Raw genomic sequence first — 16,885 nt, forward strand, 5'->3', positions numbered from 1 at the left:
CCAGCTTGATAAGAGCTACAAAGCTTATCCTTCTCAAACACAACATCTTTCAAGCCTCTAACCAAGTCATGCTTAACCAATCTATTCAATTGTTTTATTCTAACATGACCAAGCCTTCTATGCCATAACCAACCCATGCTAGACTTAGTGAACAAACATGTTGACAATTGAGCTTCACTAGCATTGAAATCAACCAAGTATAGATTCTCATATCTAAAGCCTTTGAAGATCAAGTTAGAGCCATCTACACTTATGATCTCTATATCATCTACCCCAAATATGCATTTGAATCCAAGATAACACAATTGAGCCACGGATAGCAAATTAAAGTTCAAGCTCTCAACAAGCAACACATTGGAAATGCTTATGTCATTGGATATTGCAATCTTACCAAGCCCCTTGACCTTGCCTTTGCCATTGTCACCAAATATGATACTATTATAACCATCATTGCCATTGGTATTGATTGATTTGAACATTCTTGCATCACCTATCATATGTTGAGTGCACCCACTATCAAGAACCTAATGCCTTCCTCTAGCTTTGTAATTGACCTATAAAAGAATATCAATTCTTTTTAGGTATCCAAACTTGCTTGGGTCCTTGAAGGTTAGTCACTAAGCTCTTTGGTACCCAAATGACTTTCTTCTTTGAGCTCATCCATGGTGCACCAATGAACTTAACCTTTACACCATTTGCACCCTTGGTAAGCACATAGAAAGAATTAATCTTAATTGAGGATATATTAGTATTTTTGCTCTTGTTCTTGCACTCATGCTCTTTAATACCAACTTGCTTGCAACTAGTGCAAAACCGACCATTGTTCTTCACAAACAAGTCTTGTGAGGAGCAAAGGCTGCCTTTCCTTTCTTGGGGGTATAGCCCAATCTCTATTTGTAGAGAGAGGCTCTTTGGCTACCCAAGCACATAAGCAAGCGGTCCTCACCGCCATAGGCCTTAGCCAAGGTGTGAGTGAGCTCATTAATCTCCTTCTTGAGGGTCTCATTCTCAACCATTAGTGAGGCATCATATGTGAAACCATCACTACTAGATGAGGTGGAAGTGGAAGTACTACAAGAAGGGTTAGTGGGAGAAACAATGATAGGCTCATAGAATGATTCATCAATTAAGTCACAAGTTAAGCCTACATTACATGTCTCAACACGCTTCTTCTTATTTTGCTCATCAAGCAAAGAGGAATGACCTTTTTCAAGCTTCTTGTGAGCCTTACCAAACCTCTCATGGGCTTCCTCTAGCCTCTCATGAGATGCATTGAGCTCATCAAAGGCTTGCTTAAGGGCTTTTAGTTCCTTATGCAAACTTTTGTATTCCCTTCTCTTAATGTCAAAGTGTTCTTTAGCATCATCTAGCATGTCAAGTAGTTCATCCTTAGTTGGTTCATCATCATCACTATCACTTTCATTTTCATTTTCATTTTCATGTTCCTCATCACTTTCATTGTCACAAGTTTGTACCTTAGTGGCCTTAGCCATGAAGCATGATGGAGTTTCGAAGAGAGAATGCTTCTCATTATAGCAATGATTGCAAGTGCCTTCTTTTTGGTGGTCTTATCATCATCACTATCATCATCATCACTTGAGGAAGCATCACTATCCCAAGTGACCACATATGAACCACCCTTCTTCTTCTTGAAGATCATCTTGTCCTTCTTCTCTTTCTTTCCCTTCTTGTCCTTCTTCTTGTTCTTCTTGTTGTCATTATCATTGTCGCTATTATATGGGTATTGAGCAACAAGATGATCCTTGCTTCCACAATTGAAGCACCTTCTTGATTCTTCCTTGTTCTTGGATGAAGACTTCTTTCTTCTAGCACGGTAGCCCTTCTTCATCATGAACTTGTCAAATCTTTTGACAAAGAGAGCCATCTTCTCATCATCCATGATGAGGACATGACCTCTATACATATGACCATGCTTGGAGAACCATATGGAGACCAAGGAGATCAGCGAGGGTGTCCTAAGCAAGAAGGAGGCCCGAAGCTCATCCGGTTCGAGTCACCAAGGTGGAGGCCCAAATCAAGTTCGAGTCCATCTCGACTTCCAGGACCGGTCTGCCTTAAACTGGTCACCCAGGACGCATCCGGACTCCATTTTCGATGATCCACATATGGATGTAAAGCTAATTTGATAAGGAAGCCAATCCAAGTGGTTTCACATCAAAAGACCTTCGGAATCAACAGGAATCGTCGAAACAAGTCAGCGTCCAGAATCTGTTAGGGTGTTGCGACACCGTCTTTTGGTCCGTTGGACAGTGTATCGTGTTTGGGACCATTAGGGGGCGCATCCAGGGGGTGACGCCCAAGACTCTATAAATAGTAGCCATCGCTCTCCTTAGGGTTTGGGGTTTGGGGCGCATCCAGGGGGCCGGCTTGGGGTTGGGCTGGAAAGGGAGAAGGAGAGAGTTTCTCAAAGAAAAATCCTTTTCCATTTCTAGTTTTCAAATCCAAGCCAAAATTCAAATGAGCTTGATTTTTTAACTCCAAACAACTTAGCCCTACACTCAACCAAAATCATGTACTTCAGCATGAATGCAATCAATCATGTTTCTAAGCCTTATAGTTAATTTTAATTAGCCAAAAAATATTATTTTACCTAGGTTATAATGCATCAAAAATTAAGTAAATGCTCAAATTTAATAACTAGATTATAAATGAATTTTTAGGGTGTTACAGAAGCTCACCTTCAGTTGAGGACGTGCCTGAGTCATCCCGCTCTAAGCCTTGCAAGGAAAAGAAAATGAAGAAGTTTGGAAAGTGGATCAAGGCTATTTTCACCACATGCACCTATGCAACGAGGACCGCATATTAGGACCGGTTGGAGAACCGTGAAGCCAACCGAGAGGCTAGAGAGCATGTAGGACGCCACCACTTTCTCCAGTCAGTCATCGCCAAGGTTTGATGACCTCCCTAGCCTATCCGACATAGATTTAGAGGATGAGGAGGAGGAGGAGAAGGAGAAGGAGCAGCCAGAGCTTGATCCACACACCAGTTTGAGATCCACCTTGCAGTTCATGAGGAGGAGCACCAGGCGTAAGCGCCACACTTTGACCACTCATCACCAAGGGAGAGAGGCAGTGTCTTCTTCTTCCTTCAATGACGACGACGACGACGATGATGGTAGAGAGGAGGATGTTGCAAGTGCTAGTGGAGTGCTGGTGGGGATGATGTTGATTGGGACACGATCCAAGAGAATGAGGAGTGAGTGTTGGTCTTTCTTCTTTTCTTCTCTTTTTGGTGCTTTATGTCAAAGGGGGAGAAAATTAGAGGGGTCAATAACTTTTTTGATGCCATAGAGGTTGTTGCAGCTAGAGTCTTGTTCGTATCCATTTAGAATAGTCTTCGTTAGGTTAGAGTTTGAGAGTCCATTAGAAACTCTATTTATGTAATAATGCTACTTAAGTACTTTATATATGTGTGGGATATGAACATATATTAATCTATGATGTCGCTTGTGATACAATTGTGCTAGAATATATATCTTTATATGTATCACATGTTGTGTGGTGCCTGTTCTTATTTGTGCTGTTACAACAAGTACGGCAGTGCCACACTCTGGTGCGGCAGTGCCGCACCCATCTACAACAGCAAACCATGTTGTGCATAAACTGTCATTTGCTTCACGTTTTACATACCTGACACAGTATGCAGCACCCCATAGGAGCATGGATGTAGGGGGAGCCCCATCACTTTCACTAAAATATGAATCTTGGCTTCTTATGCCAATTTGAGAATTCAATTCTCTATTCACATACTTAGAAGGAGGCTCTACACCCATGGCTCAAAAATCTCATTATTTATTTTATATCTTTTGTAAGCTCTAATTGGGTTGTTATCAATCACCAAAAAGGGAGAGATTGAAAGTGCAATCAAGCCCTAATTGTGGGTTTTTATGATAGTGACCACGTAATTAGAGAACTAATGAGATTTATCAAGATGACAAGCAGGAAATTCATGTTCGAGGATGCTACACGAAATAGAGGAGCCCCCAATTACAAATGTAGATGGCTTCAAACTCAAAGAAGGCTTAAATTCTTTTATATTTTGAATTTGAGTATAGAAAAAACCATACTATGAAGGGGGACGCAATGCTTAAGCTAATATATGCTACCAAGTGATTAAACATACACATGCATCCTCAGATTCACAGCCAAGACAGTCTACACTTTACTCTTACTCTTGCTGTCTTGCGTGGTGCGGCACTGCCGCACTTGAAGAGAGGCACTGCCGTAGTACGGCACTGTCAGAACTTAAGTGACCGTTGGGGGCTATGGGATATTTATACCCTTCCCCTTCCTCCCCAACGGCTCTCTGCCTCTTCTTCCTCACTCCAGCTCCTCCAAAACAGAAATGAGTCTCTCTCTCTCTCTCTCTCTTCCTCCATTAGTGACCTTGAGCTCTCAAACAAATCTATTGATTTCCCTATCAATCCTTGAGAGAAAAGGGTCTAAAACTCGATTAGAGAGAAGCTTCATTGATTCCTCAACTCAAAAGAGCACTTGGTTCACGTTTTGGTCGGTGGTCATGTTTGTTACTCTTGGAGCTTGGCTCCTAGCCGGCTAGAGTGTCGTCTGTGGAGTTTATCAACTTGTGTGGCGGCCCTGAGAGGTTTGTAACCATCTCTTGAAGCTAGTAAACTCACCCCTCGTCTTAAGAGTTAAGTCTCTTGACTTGAGAACGAGGAAGGGTTGGAAAGCCCTAAGCCTTAGTGGCTAACCTCAACAACATAGAGGTAGGCAAGCCTTGGTGGTGAGCCGAACCACAGAATAAATCATTGTGTCACTTGTGCTTGATTTACATTACTTGCATTTCATATTGTTGGTTGAGGTGATTTCTAGGGTTTCTAGTTGATCTACTTGTGTGTGGTGTTCCTACAACTTCTAGCTCTTGATATGTGACTATCATACCTGCAGTAGGCTGAGAAATTGCTCTGATCTAAGTTTTCGTTCACTGATTTTGAACTGTGACTCGAAGTTGTCTGCAGGTGCAGCAGTGCCGTTGTTCTGGTCCGGCAGTGCCGTCCTCCAGAGCGACAGTGCCGCGGAGTGAATTTGATAAAAGTTTGAGTGTTTGTTTTGACAGGTCTATTTATCTCCTCTCTAGGCCAACCAGAGATCCTACAATTATTTTTAGACATAAAAACAACCTTAAATAAAAAAAACCATGAACTATAGAGTTGCATACCTCTTTTTTCTCTATGATTTCGATATATATTTTATTCTCATCTCAGTTCATATGTAAAAGTTATGAATCTTTTGAGATGAGCTACCAGAGAAAAGACTCCATCAATTGAACTACACGTAAGTAAATACTTCCCTCTTGTTCAATCGACGGTATTAGTAGTATAGCTTTAATGAGTGGAAGTGTTCCCAAGTAAAAAGAGAGTGCAATTAAGTAGCAAATGCCTTAGCTTCTTTAGCTAGACGTTGTAAACATTCTACCGCTTGGCCAGGACAAGTGCATGCGTGCGCTTTGCCCTTCCTTCAAGTCGATTGTAATTTGTCGATGGCTAGCTAATAAAGCTTCTCTTTTTTCTCACAAAAAAAAGTAGTACAGCTTTGCAATTTTTTTTTGGTTTGGACAAATATTTCTGAAAAAAAACAATTTATTAAAAATATATAGAAATAAAAAAATCGTGGGGTGGTCAGCCGGACCATAACACGCACCTTCTTTTGGGGCCTCAAAGTATGCTATGTTACAGGCCTTGCAAACATCGGGCCGCCAGAACTCTGGCCCAAAATTTACTATCCCAGTCTGCCGGCGGTCGACCAGAAGAGCCCGAGGAAAACCCTAGCCGCATCCACATAACCTCGCCCGCGCCGCCTCCCCCACGAGACTCGAGACCTCTCGCTTCCGGCGACGCCTTCCTGCTCTCCCTTCCGGTGACGCCCGCCACTTTCTCGCCGACGAGATGGTACGTCGCTTTGTGAAAAGTTGTTTACTCTTGGGCTGTCTTGATTATGGTCGGCATCGAGAAATCCTTAACCCAATTAACTAGCATCTTCGAGAAATCCTGATCAAATAACTAATTGTACTCCCTACTTATTTAGCCTGCTAGTGCTTTCCGTAGCTGTCAGGAATCGTCAGGTTCATAGTCTGACCGTGGGATTTCGAAATCTGCACTATTATGTTGTTTCTTATTAAAATGTTTGTCACAATATTGTTGCCGGTCGGACAGTCCATTTCGACCACCTAAGGCCGTGTTTGGGTGCACTCTAATCCACCCCAATCTACATGTATTGGGATGAATTGGTGTGGAAAACTAGTGAATTTTCCACCCAATCCTGATACATGTGGATTGGAGTGGATTGAAGTGCAGCCAAACAAGCTCTAAATGATCGGTACAGGCACTAAATAACTAAACAACTACCAGTGTATAGTTGAATAGGTTACTGAAGTAGTAAGAATATTGTGCTTTCTTCAGATACATGCTTTGAGTAATAATTATCATTCCACTCGAAAAGCTTAAACTTTCCAACTAGATCTTAACTATTGTTTACCATCTCCTAATTGGGAACGGATCGTGTGCAAACTAAGCTTCCCGTGTAAACATGTAAACTATCGACGTGGGTTCTAGGATCGTGATCTGATGGCTCCTGAGAGAGGTGGGAAATATTTGCACTTAAACGCCCGCAGCATCCCACCGTTTCGTAGATTTTCCCACCTCTCTCAGGAGCCATCAGATCACGATCCTAGAGCCCACGTCGCTAGTTTACATGTTTACACGGGAAGCTTAGTTTGCACACGATCCGTTCCCCTCCTAATTTTGGGCAGTCGAAATTAATTTGCATCAGTTGAGTTGTGCTGGTATAAACTGGTTTACCGGTTCCCTCTTCTGTCTATGCAATATATCATGTTAACCAATGCAGAGTATTGTAGGTATCTGTACATGATTTTTTATTTTTTATGTTCTGTGATGGTTTTGCAGACGAAGCGTACCAAGAAGGCAGGAATCGTTGGCAAATATGGTACAGACACTGGACTATCTTTACTCATTGTTTTGCGATCTCATGTTCTTACCATTGTATTCTGGTTTATAACTCTTTTGTTATTGCTGTTACATAGGTACCAGGTATGGTGCCAGTTTACGTAAACAGATCAAGAAGATGGAGGTCTCCCAGCACTCCAAGTACTTCTGTGAGTTCTGTGGCAAGGTAAACTCAACGATTTTGTGATGCCTTGCTTTGATAGTCACATGACAAACTGGTGGCTCATTTACTATGCATTTGTTGTGTGTCGTTTATTGCTTGTTTGCCATTTTGAAGATGCACTGTTGTTTTCTTTAAACAATTATGTGCTATTGACTTAATCTAGTATAGTAGTATCTCCTCTTTTTGGGATGACAACATGAATAGTGACTTGGTTAAATATGTTCACTGCTATCTGCAATATCAAATTGTGACCGTCTTCCATATAGCCATATCCATGTTATGGCATTTCTGAGATAGTTCCCGCCTTATCTGAATTCTATCATTCTACTAGATAGTCGGTTAATGTCAAGATACCTTGCTAGACCTTTTCTGTTTTAAATGGTTTTAATGAAACTCCTTTATGAATTCCATACCATGTTTCTTTCCATTTGCTTTTTGATTCTTACTTGTGCCATTGTCTTTTGTATTGCAATACTTTATAACAGTTTGCTGTGAAGAGGAAAGCAGTTGGTATCTGGGGATGCAAGGACTGTGGGAAGGTTAAGGCCGGTGGCGCCTACACCATGAAGTATGTGATGATGTCCAGTTACTCTGTTTATATTGAGTTTTCTGTGTCTCTAGTCGTCATGTGTTTTCTGATTTGTCACTTTGCATTTCCAGCACTGCTAGTGCGGTCACTGTCAGAAGCACAATCCGGCGCCTGCGGGAGCAGACCGAAGCATGAGTATGGGCAGTTTGAAAAGGGTACCTGGATTTTGTAGTTCAGCCAAGAGTCGTGAATTATGATGTTGTGATTTGCCTATTTAGCCAAATGAACAAGAAGAAATGTCCTTTCTTTAGTGACCTTGATACTTTGTACTATTTGGTTTTTCATGCTAAATCGATGGTATGCAAGTACTTCCGTAATTGTATGCTTTCTTGTGCTGCCGAACAACTTTGATGTTCTTTGATGGTTCTGGTGGTGCTTAGCTGCTGCTAGCATTGAGAGCAATGGCAGAAGATAGAGAGAAACAGAGGTGTTTATGTACAAGCAAGGGAAAAAAATCACGGCCCCCGGCGGCCAAATTGTTGATTACCAACGGTACATTTCGGTGCTGTTACAGCATTTGTCAAGCGCGTACTAATAGGTTTGATGCAAGGATAGCAAATCGCCCAGAATATCTGTATGTATCTCATGCAGAAACTTGATTTAAAAAAAAACTAATAGGGTCGAAACCCGGGCCATATGAGATGGCTTAATGGTGCGCACACGGGGGATTCGAACCGTGGTTGCTAGCTCAACTCTAACACGAGCTAGCCAACCAAGCTCGAGCCCGCTTGCAGAAACTTGATTTATGCTGAGCATTTTCATCATTTTCGTTTTCTAATAATTTTTTATCTTCAGAAAACGAAATTTTCCGTTCGAATGCTCTTACAAAACCATCAAGTTCAGCTTTATGATCATCGGGTGCAGTTCGACTGCTTGAACCTGACCTGCATGTTCTTGAGGTCGAATTCCCAGAGGTGCTCTTGCTGCATGATGTTGCCTATGACCGACACGCCGGGCCACTCGCCCTCCTGCACCCCGATGCACTTCACGCCCGGTTTCACGTCGATGACGTAGCTCTTCGCCGGTGGCTCCAGCCGCGCCGACCCGGCGAACTGCACCGCCAGCTTTGGGATCTCCGGCGCTCCCGGTCGCCGTGCCGTCCAGTTGTAGCAGTGCTCGAACGGGGGGAAGCTCACTTTGGGGACCCCGTCCAGGTGCCTGCTCAGGGAGGTGACCACGGCCTTGTACGCCGGGGCGGCGAGGACCGTGAGGGTGTTGCCGGAGTCGAGGATCACGCCGCCGCTCTTGGCGTCCCACACCTCGGCGGGGATGTCGAGGGCCTTGCCGGCCACGTGGATGGCGTCGACCTTCACGCCGTAGAAGGGCATCTGGGGGTCCAGGAACAGCTTCGTCTGGGTCGCCGGGGTCCGGGGCACTTGCCCTGGGCCGAAGGCGAGGTACCCGGTGGCGTTGCGCGGGGCGAGGTGGTCGACGAGGCAGTAGGAGAAGCTGCCACCGAAGCGCTCGGCGGCGCGGGTCGCGAAGGAGATCTTGGCGTTCCCCAGGCTCAGCACGCCGTCTGCTGACCGGAAGCTCTGGCCGTCATGCGAGGAGGAGCAACCCAAGACCACGCCTTTCAGCTGCGCCACCTTGCCGCCGGGCAGCGCGATGGTCGCCGACTCGGTGCCCACGATGCCGCGCGCCCCCGCCGATCCTTCCTTGTACCTGCCACGCATGCACACAGTTGGTGGTGGCATTGGCAGGAAGAAGTGATGCATGCATGGACAATGGCGCGTAATGGTGGTGGTATTGACCGGTAATCGTAGGAGCAAGGGCTGGCCGACGAGGAGCAGTTGGCGAGGGAGAAGGGCACGTCCAACTTGCACGTGTCGGACGAACACACGATGGGCGCCCACGACTTGGAGACCTTTGGTCGGAACACGCGACCCGACGGTGAGGAGCCGGCGCACTTGACCCAGGTGAGGTCGCTGCCGGTGTCCGCCACCAGCGTGAACTCCTGCGCGGGCGTTCCCACGAGGAGCTTTACGAAGTACTGCCCTGTGCCGGAGTAGGCCCCCGACGACATAGGCAAGGAGACCGCAGACGACGACGCCACCTCCGCGGCAACCCTCCGGCTTCCGCCGTGGCGCGACCGGAGACGGGCGGAGATGTACAAGTGCCGGCGCTGGTCGTCCCTCACCCGCGAGGCTAAAGGCGCTCCCGGCGCAGCGGGGACAAGATCGAGCCTCGCGGACTTACCGCTCGCGGCGGCCGCCGCGGCGACCAACAGGAGCGACACGAGCAGGTTGCCGCGCAAGGCCATTTCGTCGTCCTTGGCTCCTTGCTCTCCCTTCACGTCGTTCCCACGCACAACGGCAATGGCAGATAGCATCATAAATTTGCGGAACAGAAGCTAGCTTTGGTGTGGCCTAAATATGGCAAAGCAGAAGAAATGCATGCCATTTGCGGGCTTGCGGCGTTGTGGCATTATTGACGGGCCCTATTTACAGCAAGCAAACTATATCCAATGGATGGTATTCCTTTGGCGTGGCAAGTCATGAGATACCTAAAGTAATCTTCACCTTTCTTGGTAATTTATATCTTCAATTATGTCTCCACGAACATTTAAAAAAAAAAGCCAGACCGACAAATCTTAAGAGTTGAGGCCGACAGATATGTAAAATGTCGGTGCGAAAAGTGACCAACAAGTAAATATTTATAGTTTTGTCGTGCGTTGTGATCGGATGTGGCCTAACACTCAATGACACAGGATTTATACCGGTTCGGACAATGTGCCCTACGCCCAGTTTCAGTCGATCGGTGACTTTATTGCTGAGCCCAGGTGCTCGAAGTTTGCTGTGAGATTACAAACGAGTAGAAATAAGAAGGGGGTGTTAAAGGCCTGATCGGACTCTAAACCTAAGCGGCCAGAGTGACGGGTGCTCTAACGTACGCTAAGTATTGGAGCGTATGCTTTGTGTAGCTGTTGGGTTCTAGAACCGTTGAGCTGTTCGAATGCTCAAGTTGTCCAGAGCCAGAAAGAACGTCCCCAGAGAGGAGAGAGCGCATCCTCTTTTATAGTCGAAGGGGATGGCTTTACAAGTCAAAGAAAGAGAGAATTGATGCATGTGTTACCTAGTCTTGTTGCCCACGCTGTCGGGTATGAGACGGTCGTCGGCGCCAACAATACTGTTTATGTCCAGACGCATGTGGTAGGGTCTACCGTGTTTGCCTGGTATGGCAAACGTCGACGCCTACAATACTGTTTGTGCTCTAACTTGTCTGGAAGGTTGCATAGTGCCTGTCTAGCATGGCCTGGTGGCACCGTCCTACAGGTGCGCAGGGCATGGCAGAGTACGGTCCTCGGTATTACGGTTGACTTGAGTGCCTTACCTTATTTGCTCCTCCTGATCCCTGGGTCCTCACCGAGCGGGCGTCCCCGGTCGGTCGTTCCCAGTCGGCTCCGACCGTGTCGGTCGGGGAAGAGCCTCAAGCAGAGGTTCGGCGTATCCCCGGTCGGAAAAGGAGGTTAGAGTCGGACTGTGGTCCCATTTTGGCCAGGCCTTCCGGTCGGGGACCGAATCGTTGTCCTGGCATGTCATTATGTATCTGGGTCGGCCTGGGAGGCAAGCGTTGTCGCTATGCCGTCTGGACCAAGTTTTTGCAGGAAAGTAGGTCCATTGGGGACCCCGGATTTATGAACCTGACAGGAGCCCCAAGCCCTTTTGGGACTTCTGTGAAGTCATGAAGGGGTTGTTGATACTCGTTTTGCGAGCACATCCGGTGGGTGTAAGATTATGGGTCGCCGCAGGACGAGATGGAGCGTGAACCCAAGTGTCGGGTGAGGCAGAGCCTGCGGCTGAGGGGTCAGGCGAGACGTAGCGCCAACCCAAGTATCAGGCGCGGCCGAGGAGTCGAGCGATGCGGAGCGCCAACCCAAGTGTCGGGTGCGGCCGAGGGGTCGGGCGAGACGGAGCGCCAACCCAAGTGTCGAGCGTGGCCGAGGGGTTGGTTGAGACATAGCGCGAACCCAAGTGTCGGGTGCAGCCGAGGGGTCAGGCGAGACAGAGCGCCACCCCATGGGTCGGGCGCCAACCCAAGTGTCGGGCGTGGCCGAGGGGTCGGTCTAGTTTCGTGCGTTACCTCGTCCACGGTTTCCGCAACCGGAGGGGTTGAGCTAACGTCTCTTGCCTCGATGGCTCGAGTGACATGCTCGGTGAGCTTAATAACGGGTACGTCCGAGTGGAATCTGGGTCCGTTGTTCATAATGGGGTCGGCATAGCCCTCATGTGGCATTCCACTGCTCCTTAACCCGCCTTCTGACAGATGCCCAAGCCATTCTAGAGACCGACTCAGGAGGCCCGCTGGCCTCCCCTCGATGGAGATTCTGTGGGCATGGCTCGAGGTCAGGATAGAACAAGAAGGTTAAGATGACCCTGTCCGCTTCTGAGCGGATCAAGCGAGGGTCGTTAGGGCTCATCTACGTTTTTCTCTCCTGGCTCTGTTTGACGCGAGGTGGCCTTGAGCCCTTCGTGGGCTAGCCTTTGAACCCCGGTCGGTCGTTGCTCATATCGAATAGGGTGACTACCACTTCATGACGCAATGCGAAGCATTGTGATGCAACAATTGCATATGCAATACTTGGATATATGGGATGAATGTATGAATGCATGCATGAGAATTGATGAATGAATGATCATGCACTAGAAAACAAAAAGGGGGTTTGGTAAAGTTACCTCGATGGCTCGAGTGACGGGTTCGGGGAGCTCTTATCGGATATGTTCGAATGGAATCTGGGCCCATCGTTCATGACGGAGTTGGCATAACCCGCATGGGGCATCCCACTGCTCCCTACCTATCTCTCGGCAGTCGCCCGAGCCGTCCGATCGACTCGGGTGACCCATTGGCCTCTCCTCGATGGAGATTCGGTTGGTAGGCCCTTCCAAACCCCGCCTAGGAAGGTGGAGGGTCGTTTGCGTGCGGTTGCGCCTTGTTTCATGCACCCGGGTTGTGGTAGTGGTGGGCCCTCCCCAGGCCACATCCCATTAACTAGGCGATGTTTCGCCAGGCAGGGCGCGTCCCATCAGCTAGGGGCCATGTCCTGCTGCATGCCTTCCCGCATTAAATAGGGGGAAGGGGAGGATTTTCCTTCCATTCTTTTGCCTTCCTTCAACCATTGTCGTTCCTTCTTCCTCCCTTTCGCCAAGTTCGTTCATGTGCCGTGGTGATTTCTAGGAGAGAGGAGGGTAAACGAGGGAGAGGAGAACTCACAGATTCATTCGTAAATCCGAGGCACGATGTCAAACTGGAGGCCTTCCAATGCGGATGAGGAGGTGTTGACCGCCTTCACCTAGAAGGGGTTGCTCCCATCAAAGGAGGTGGCGCATTGGAGGGCTCCTGTGCCAGGGGAGGTTGTTCCGTAACCCTAAGCTGATGAGGTTGTATCCTTCCTTGTCTTCCATGAGCACGGGCTCGGGTATCCCGCGCACTAGTTCCTGCGTGGGCTCCTCAACGAGTGGGGTCTGGAGTTACAGCACCTCAACCTGACTGGGGTGCTGCACATCATCAGCTTCATCACCGTTTGCGAGGCCTTCCTTGGGATAGAGCCGCACGTGGACATCTTCCGGTGGGTCTTCAGTGGGCGAGCCCTGTCCGAGGGGAAGCCACCCAGAATCATGCCGGTTGGGGGATTCGCCTTGTAGAAGAAGCTGAAGTCATCGGCCCCCTACCCTGCGTACTCCCCCTATGACTCCAACTAGGGGTGGCACGGCGAGTGGTTCTACATTAGGAACCCGGCGGAGGCGCCATTCCCGAAGTTCACCGAAAAAAGGCCAGAGAAGAGGGAGAGCTGGTCATGGAGTCCCGCTGGTCAGCAGAATAAGTTGGAGGTTATCGAGACGGAGCTTCAGAAGCTTGTGTAGCATGGCCTCAATGGGTTATGGGTCTTCCATACCTTCTTCCGCCATCGGGTCACCCCGTTGGTGGAGAGAACGCGGCCGATGTGGGAGTACTCTGGCCCGATGGATCCTGACCGTGCGTCGCCGAAGGAGTTGCCGAAGGATGAAGTCTGGAGTCGACTTGATTGGGTGCTGCAGTTGAGGCATAAAGACTCCCTCGAAGGGACGCTCGGGCCTCTGCACGCGCGCGAAGCCGTGCAATTTGGTATGTTTTTTCCCCATGACCATTATCCTCCTTATTTTTTATGTTTTGATTGATTTCGAGTTGCTTGTTTTGAAAGGGACTCGTGGCCTCGCGGGCTATAAATCCCGACAGCATCTTCTGAGGGGGCCAGAGGGCATAGCTCAATAAGCTGCCCAGAGGGAGGCGGCGCTTGCTAAGAAGAAGAAGAAAGCTGAGAAGGCCCGGAGGAGGTTCAAAAAGGAGAAGGAGATTAGTCGGTGGGTCCATGGGGCGAGAGCTGGAGCGACGTGGAGGCAGAGCTCTAGTCAGAGCCACGGAGATGGGTGGCGATGTGAGTGCCTCCAAGGACGAAGGAGACAGGGGCGCTGTTGTGACCTTAGTGGAGCACCATGAGCCTATGGCCGCATCCGTCGGTGGCGGGCATGATACGGAGACCCATGGCAACATTCTTGAGTCAAGGAAGCGTGCCGTGAGCAAAGACCCCACCCTCAAACGAGAGGCAAAGCAGGAGCAGTCACCGTGCCCTCAGAGGCATCATCGGCTTCACGCCCCCCCTGCTCCAAGTGTGGTGGACCACGCTGGTCAGTCTGGGGGACATGATCGTTCCTTTACATCATCAGGGTCGGTGCGTGTTCATGACCCCCAATGGGGAGATGCCCCGCTAGTTGCTCCGGTGGTTTCGCCACAAGCTAGATGTTGCGGCCGTTCGAGGGCCGATCGGGGATCGGTCAGGTCGGCTCATTCCTCGGCCGATACGAGGGGGCGTGGGTCATGACCCACGAGCGGTCCTCATCCGGTCGGCTCGTCGTCAGCCAGTCGGGGCTTTAGGGCTCTACCGCTGTCGTCTAGGTATGCATTCATACTCCCTCCTGTTCTCATAGCTGAGTTTTTAAGTGTGACTAACCTATGCTTTTTTGAAAGTAGCCAGGGGCTGGCGAGACTAGGAATCTCCCCACCTCCCATGCGAGAAGAGTGGAAACCCAGCCTGCAGTGGGTCACAACGAGCGGTGGAGGAAGCAGGCTGGCAGCGGTGCGACCTTCCTTACTAGGGGTTGCATCTTCCCGGCCGGTCGTGAGCATGGCGGCAGCAGCGGCGGCGGTGAGGGCGATGATCCCCATGGTGATGGCGAAGGTTGGTTCGAAGGTGACTCTTATGGTCCCTCCCCTAGTGGCTGCAGAGAAGGAAAGGAGGGAAATCGAGCTCCTAGCCTCGCCCGGTGGAGGAGCGCACGGTTCGCCCGCCTGGTCAGAGCTAGAGGGGTCCGGAGGAACCATGGCCAGGCCAGAGGTAGAGCAGCCGGTGGCGAGCCATGGAGTCCTGGTGATGGACATCCCCTTCTTCGATGAGCAAGACACTGGGGTGGAACCGCCAGCCATCTCGCCGTCGTGGGAGTTGGTGATGATCCAGTCATCGCATGATATTGCGATGGCTGGATCTTCTAGCGGGTTGGGGGCAACTCATGAGCTAGTGTGGCCTTTCCCTAATGAGCCATGAAAGGCCCAATTCGTCCTTCATGATGAGGAGGAGGTGAAGCTCTAGCACCTGCTCGGGGAGAGAGGACTATCGATGTAGTCCGATCTCTCCCTTACCAAGGCAAGGCTCAAGGAGGCCTTAGAGAGGGTTGAGCTCATCCATCAGGCCATGATAGTCGACCTGCCACACATTGTAGAGGTAAGTTCTCTGCGTTTTTGGTGTTGTCCTTGACTCCTTGGCCTTTCAATGGTTGTCTTAGCATGCCTCCTTGTCTCACAGGATCTGGAGATGATGTCGATCCGTAAGTCCCAATTTCTTCGAGAAGAGCATGGTCGAATGGAGCAGGAAGCAACGGCGTCGTGGCGGGTCAATGAGCTCAGGCACTAGCTTGAGTCCGCCCATCGTGAGTCCCAAGATCGGGCGGTCGAGGCGACAGGAGCACGGGCAGCGGAACTACGTGCGGTCGAGCGAGTGACTACTGCCGAGCAGGAACTCAATGTGGCAAAGGTCCACTTGGTAGAGACCGAGGCAGCACTTCAAAAGTCCCTAGAGGCTCTGGAGGTAGAGCAGAAAGCCTGGACGGACGCCGAACAAGAAGCAGTTGCGCTCCGGGGAAAGATGCTCAGGGCAGAGGAGTCGAACGTTCAACTGCTCGAGAGGGTGACCCAGCAAGAGGAAGGGCTCTCCATTCTTGAAAGCACCCACCTTGGTACATATATGTTCCTCCCTCAGTTGATGCCTTGATTTTTCCTATCCTTTGCTTCTGAATTTGTCGTCTTTTTCCAGAACTGGGTGGAAAGATCGGCTCTCTGAAGCAAGAGCTAGAGACGGCCAAAGCGGCAATCGGTCAGGGTACGGAGGTGCTAGCCCAGTCCCTTGAGGAGTGACGTGCTCTTGAGGAAGAGCTCAACTAGATTCATAACATCACATAGGTGGTCGTCTTCGAGGTGTTTGGGTCAGGACCGAGTGCTAGTACACCCGCCGTCCAGCTGGTGGAGGTCCCGAACGAAGTTCGGGCGCTCATCTTCGACGTCATGTTCTATGGGACGTCAGGGGTGTTTACCTGGGTGGCGACCCATCATCCTGATCTGGACTTCATGGCCATCTGTAGAGGATACGCCGATGGCTAGAGCGCAGATGAAATCCATGCGCTAGGGGAGAGTTTGGTGCCATATGCACAGATGGTCGCTGAGCAAGTCACCATGCAGTGGGTGATGGAGGCTCACCGTTTGAGTGTGGCTGAAGACGTGCGCCGGGAAGATGTCATCCAACCTATGGAGGGAGTGGAGACCGGGTCGAAGGCGAGCGTCGTCCCGCCCCCAACAGAGCCGAACGTCATCTTGACTGGAAGCGAGCTGCCTTCATCCTCGTCGACTGTACTGTCAGCCAATGCCGTCGGGCGGCCATAATAGAGTTTAAAGTAGAAATAGTCAGTTCATGTGGGAGCTCCTATGTGAATAGTTTTACATTCGTGAATATTTTGAGTTCATTTTGTGATGAAATCACTCGTGAGGGGAAGCTTGTCCCATCTGCCCTTATTTTTACCCCTGCGTAGCTTAGTTTCTTGTCCTTTCT

At 49.3% G+C, this 16,885-nt stretch overlaps 2 protein-coding genes across 3 annotated transcripts; one reads left to right on the forward strand and one right to left on the reverse strand.

Annotated features, from left to right (window-relative positions):
- The first annotated feature begins 5,736 nt into the window (after positions 1-5,736).
- LOC136512880 (large ribosomal subunit protein eL43z) lies at positions 5,737-8,072 on the forward strand. Of its 2 annotated transcripts, XM_066506891.1 has the most exons (5): positions 5,737-5,929; positions 6,944-6,983; positions 7,081-7,169; positions 7,652-7,734; positions 7,827-8,072. In XM_066506891.1, the coding sequence occupies exons 1-5, from the start codon at positions 5,927-5,929 to the stop codon at positions 7,888-7,890; spliced, it is 279 nt and encodes a 92-aa protein (XP_066362988.1). In that variant the 5' UTR covers positions 5,737-5,926; the 3' UTR covers positions 7,891-8,072. The 2 variants fall into 2 exon arrangements, with proteins under 2 accessions (XP_066362988.1, XP_066362987.1); XM_066506890.1 differs by lacking the exon at positions 5,737-5,929 and having other exon boundaries at positions 6,932-6,983.
- A 128-nt stretch (positions 8,073-8,200) lies between these two features.
- LOC136512879 (aspartic proteinase NANA, chloroplast-like) lies at positions 8,201-10,040 on the reverse strand. Its single transcript, XM_066506889.1, has 2 exons — positions 9,510-10,040; positions 8,201-9,420 (listed from the first exon to the last, which is right to left on the reverse strand). Exons 1-2 carry the CDS (start codon positions 10,016-10,018, stop codon positions 8,607-8,609), a joined length of 1,323 nt encoding a protein of 440 aa, XP_066362986.1. The 5' UTR covers positions 10,019-10,040; the 3' UTR covers positions 8,201-8,606.
- Positions 10,041-16,885: the final 6,845 nt, after the last annotated feature.

The sequence above is a fragment of the Miscanthus floridulus genome, chromosome 16, assembly GCF_019320115.1.
Source record: "Miscanthus floridulus cultivar M001 chromosome 16, ASM1932011v1, whole genome shotgun sequence".
Classification (NCBI taxonomy): Eukaryota; Viridiplantae; Streptophyta; class Magnoliopsida; order Poales; family Poaceae; genus Miscanthus; species Miscanthus floridulus.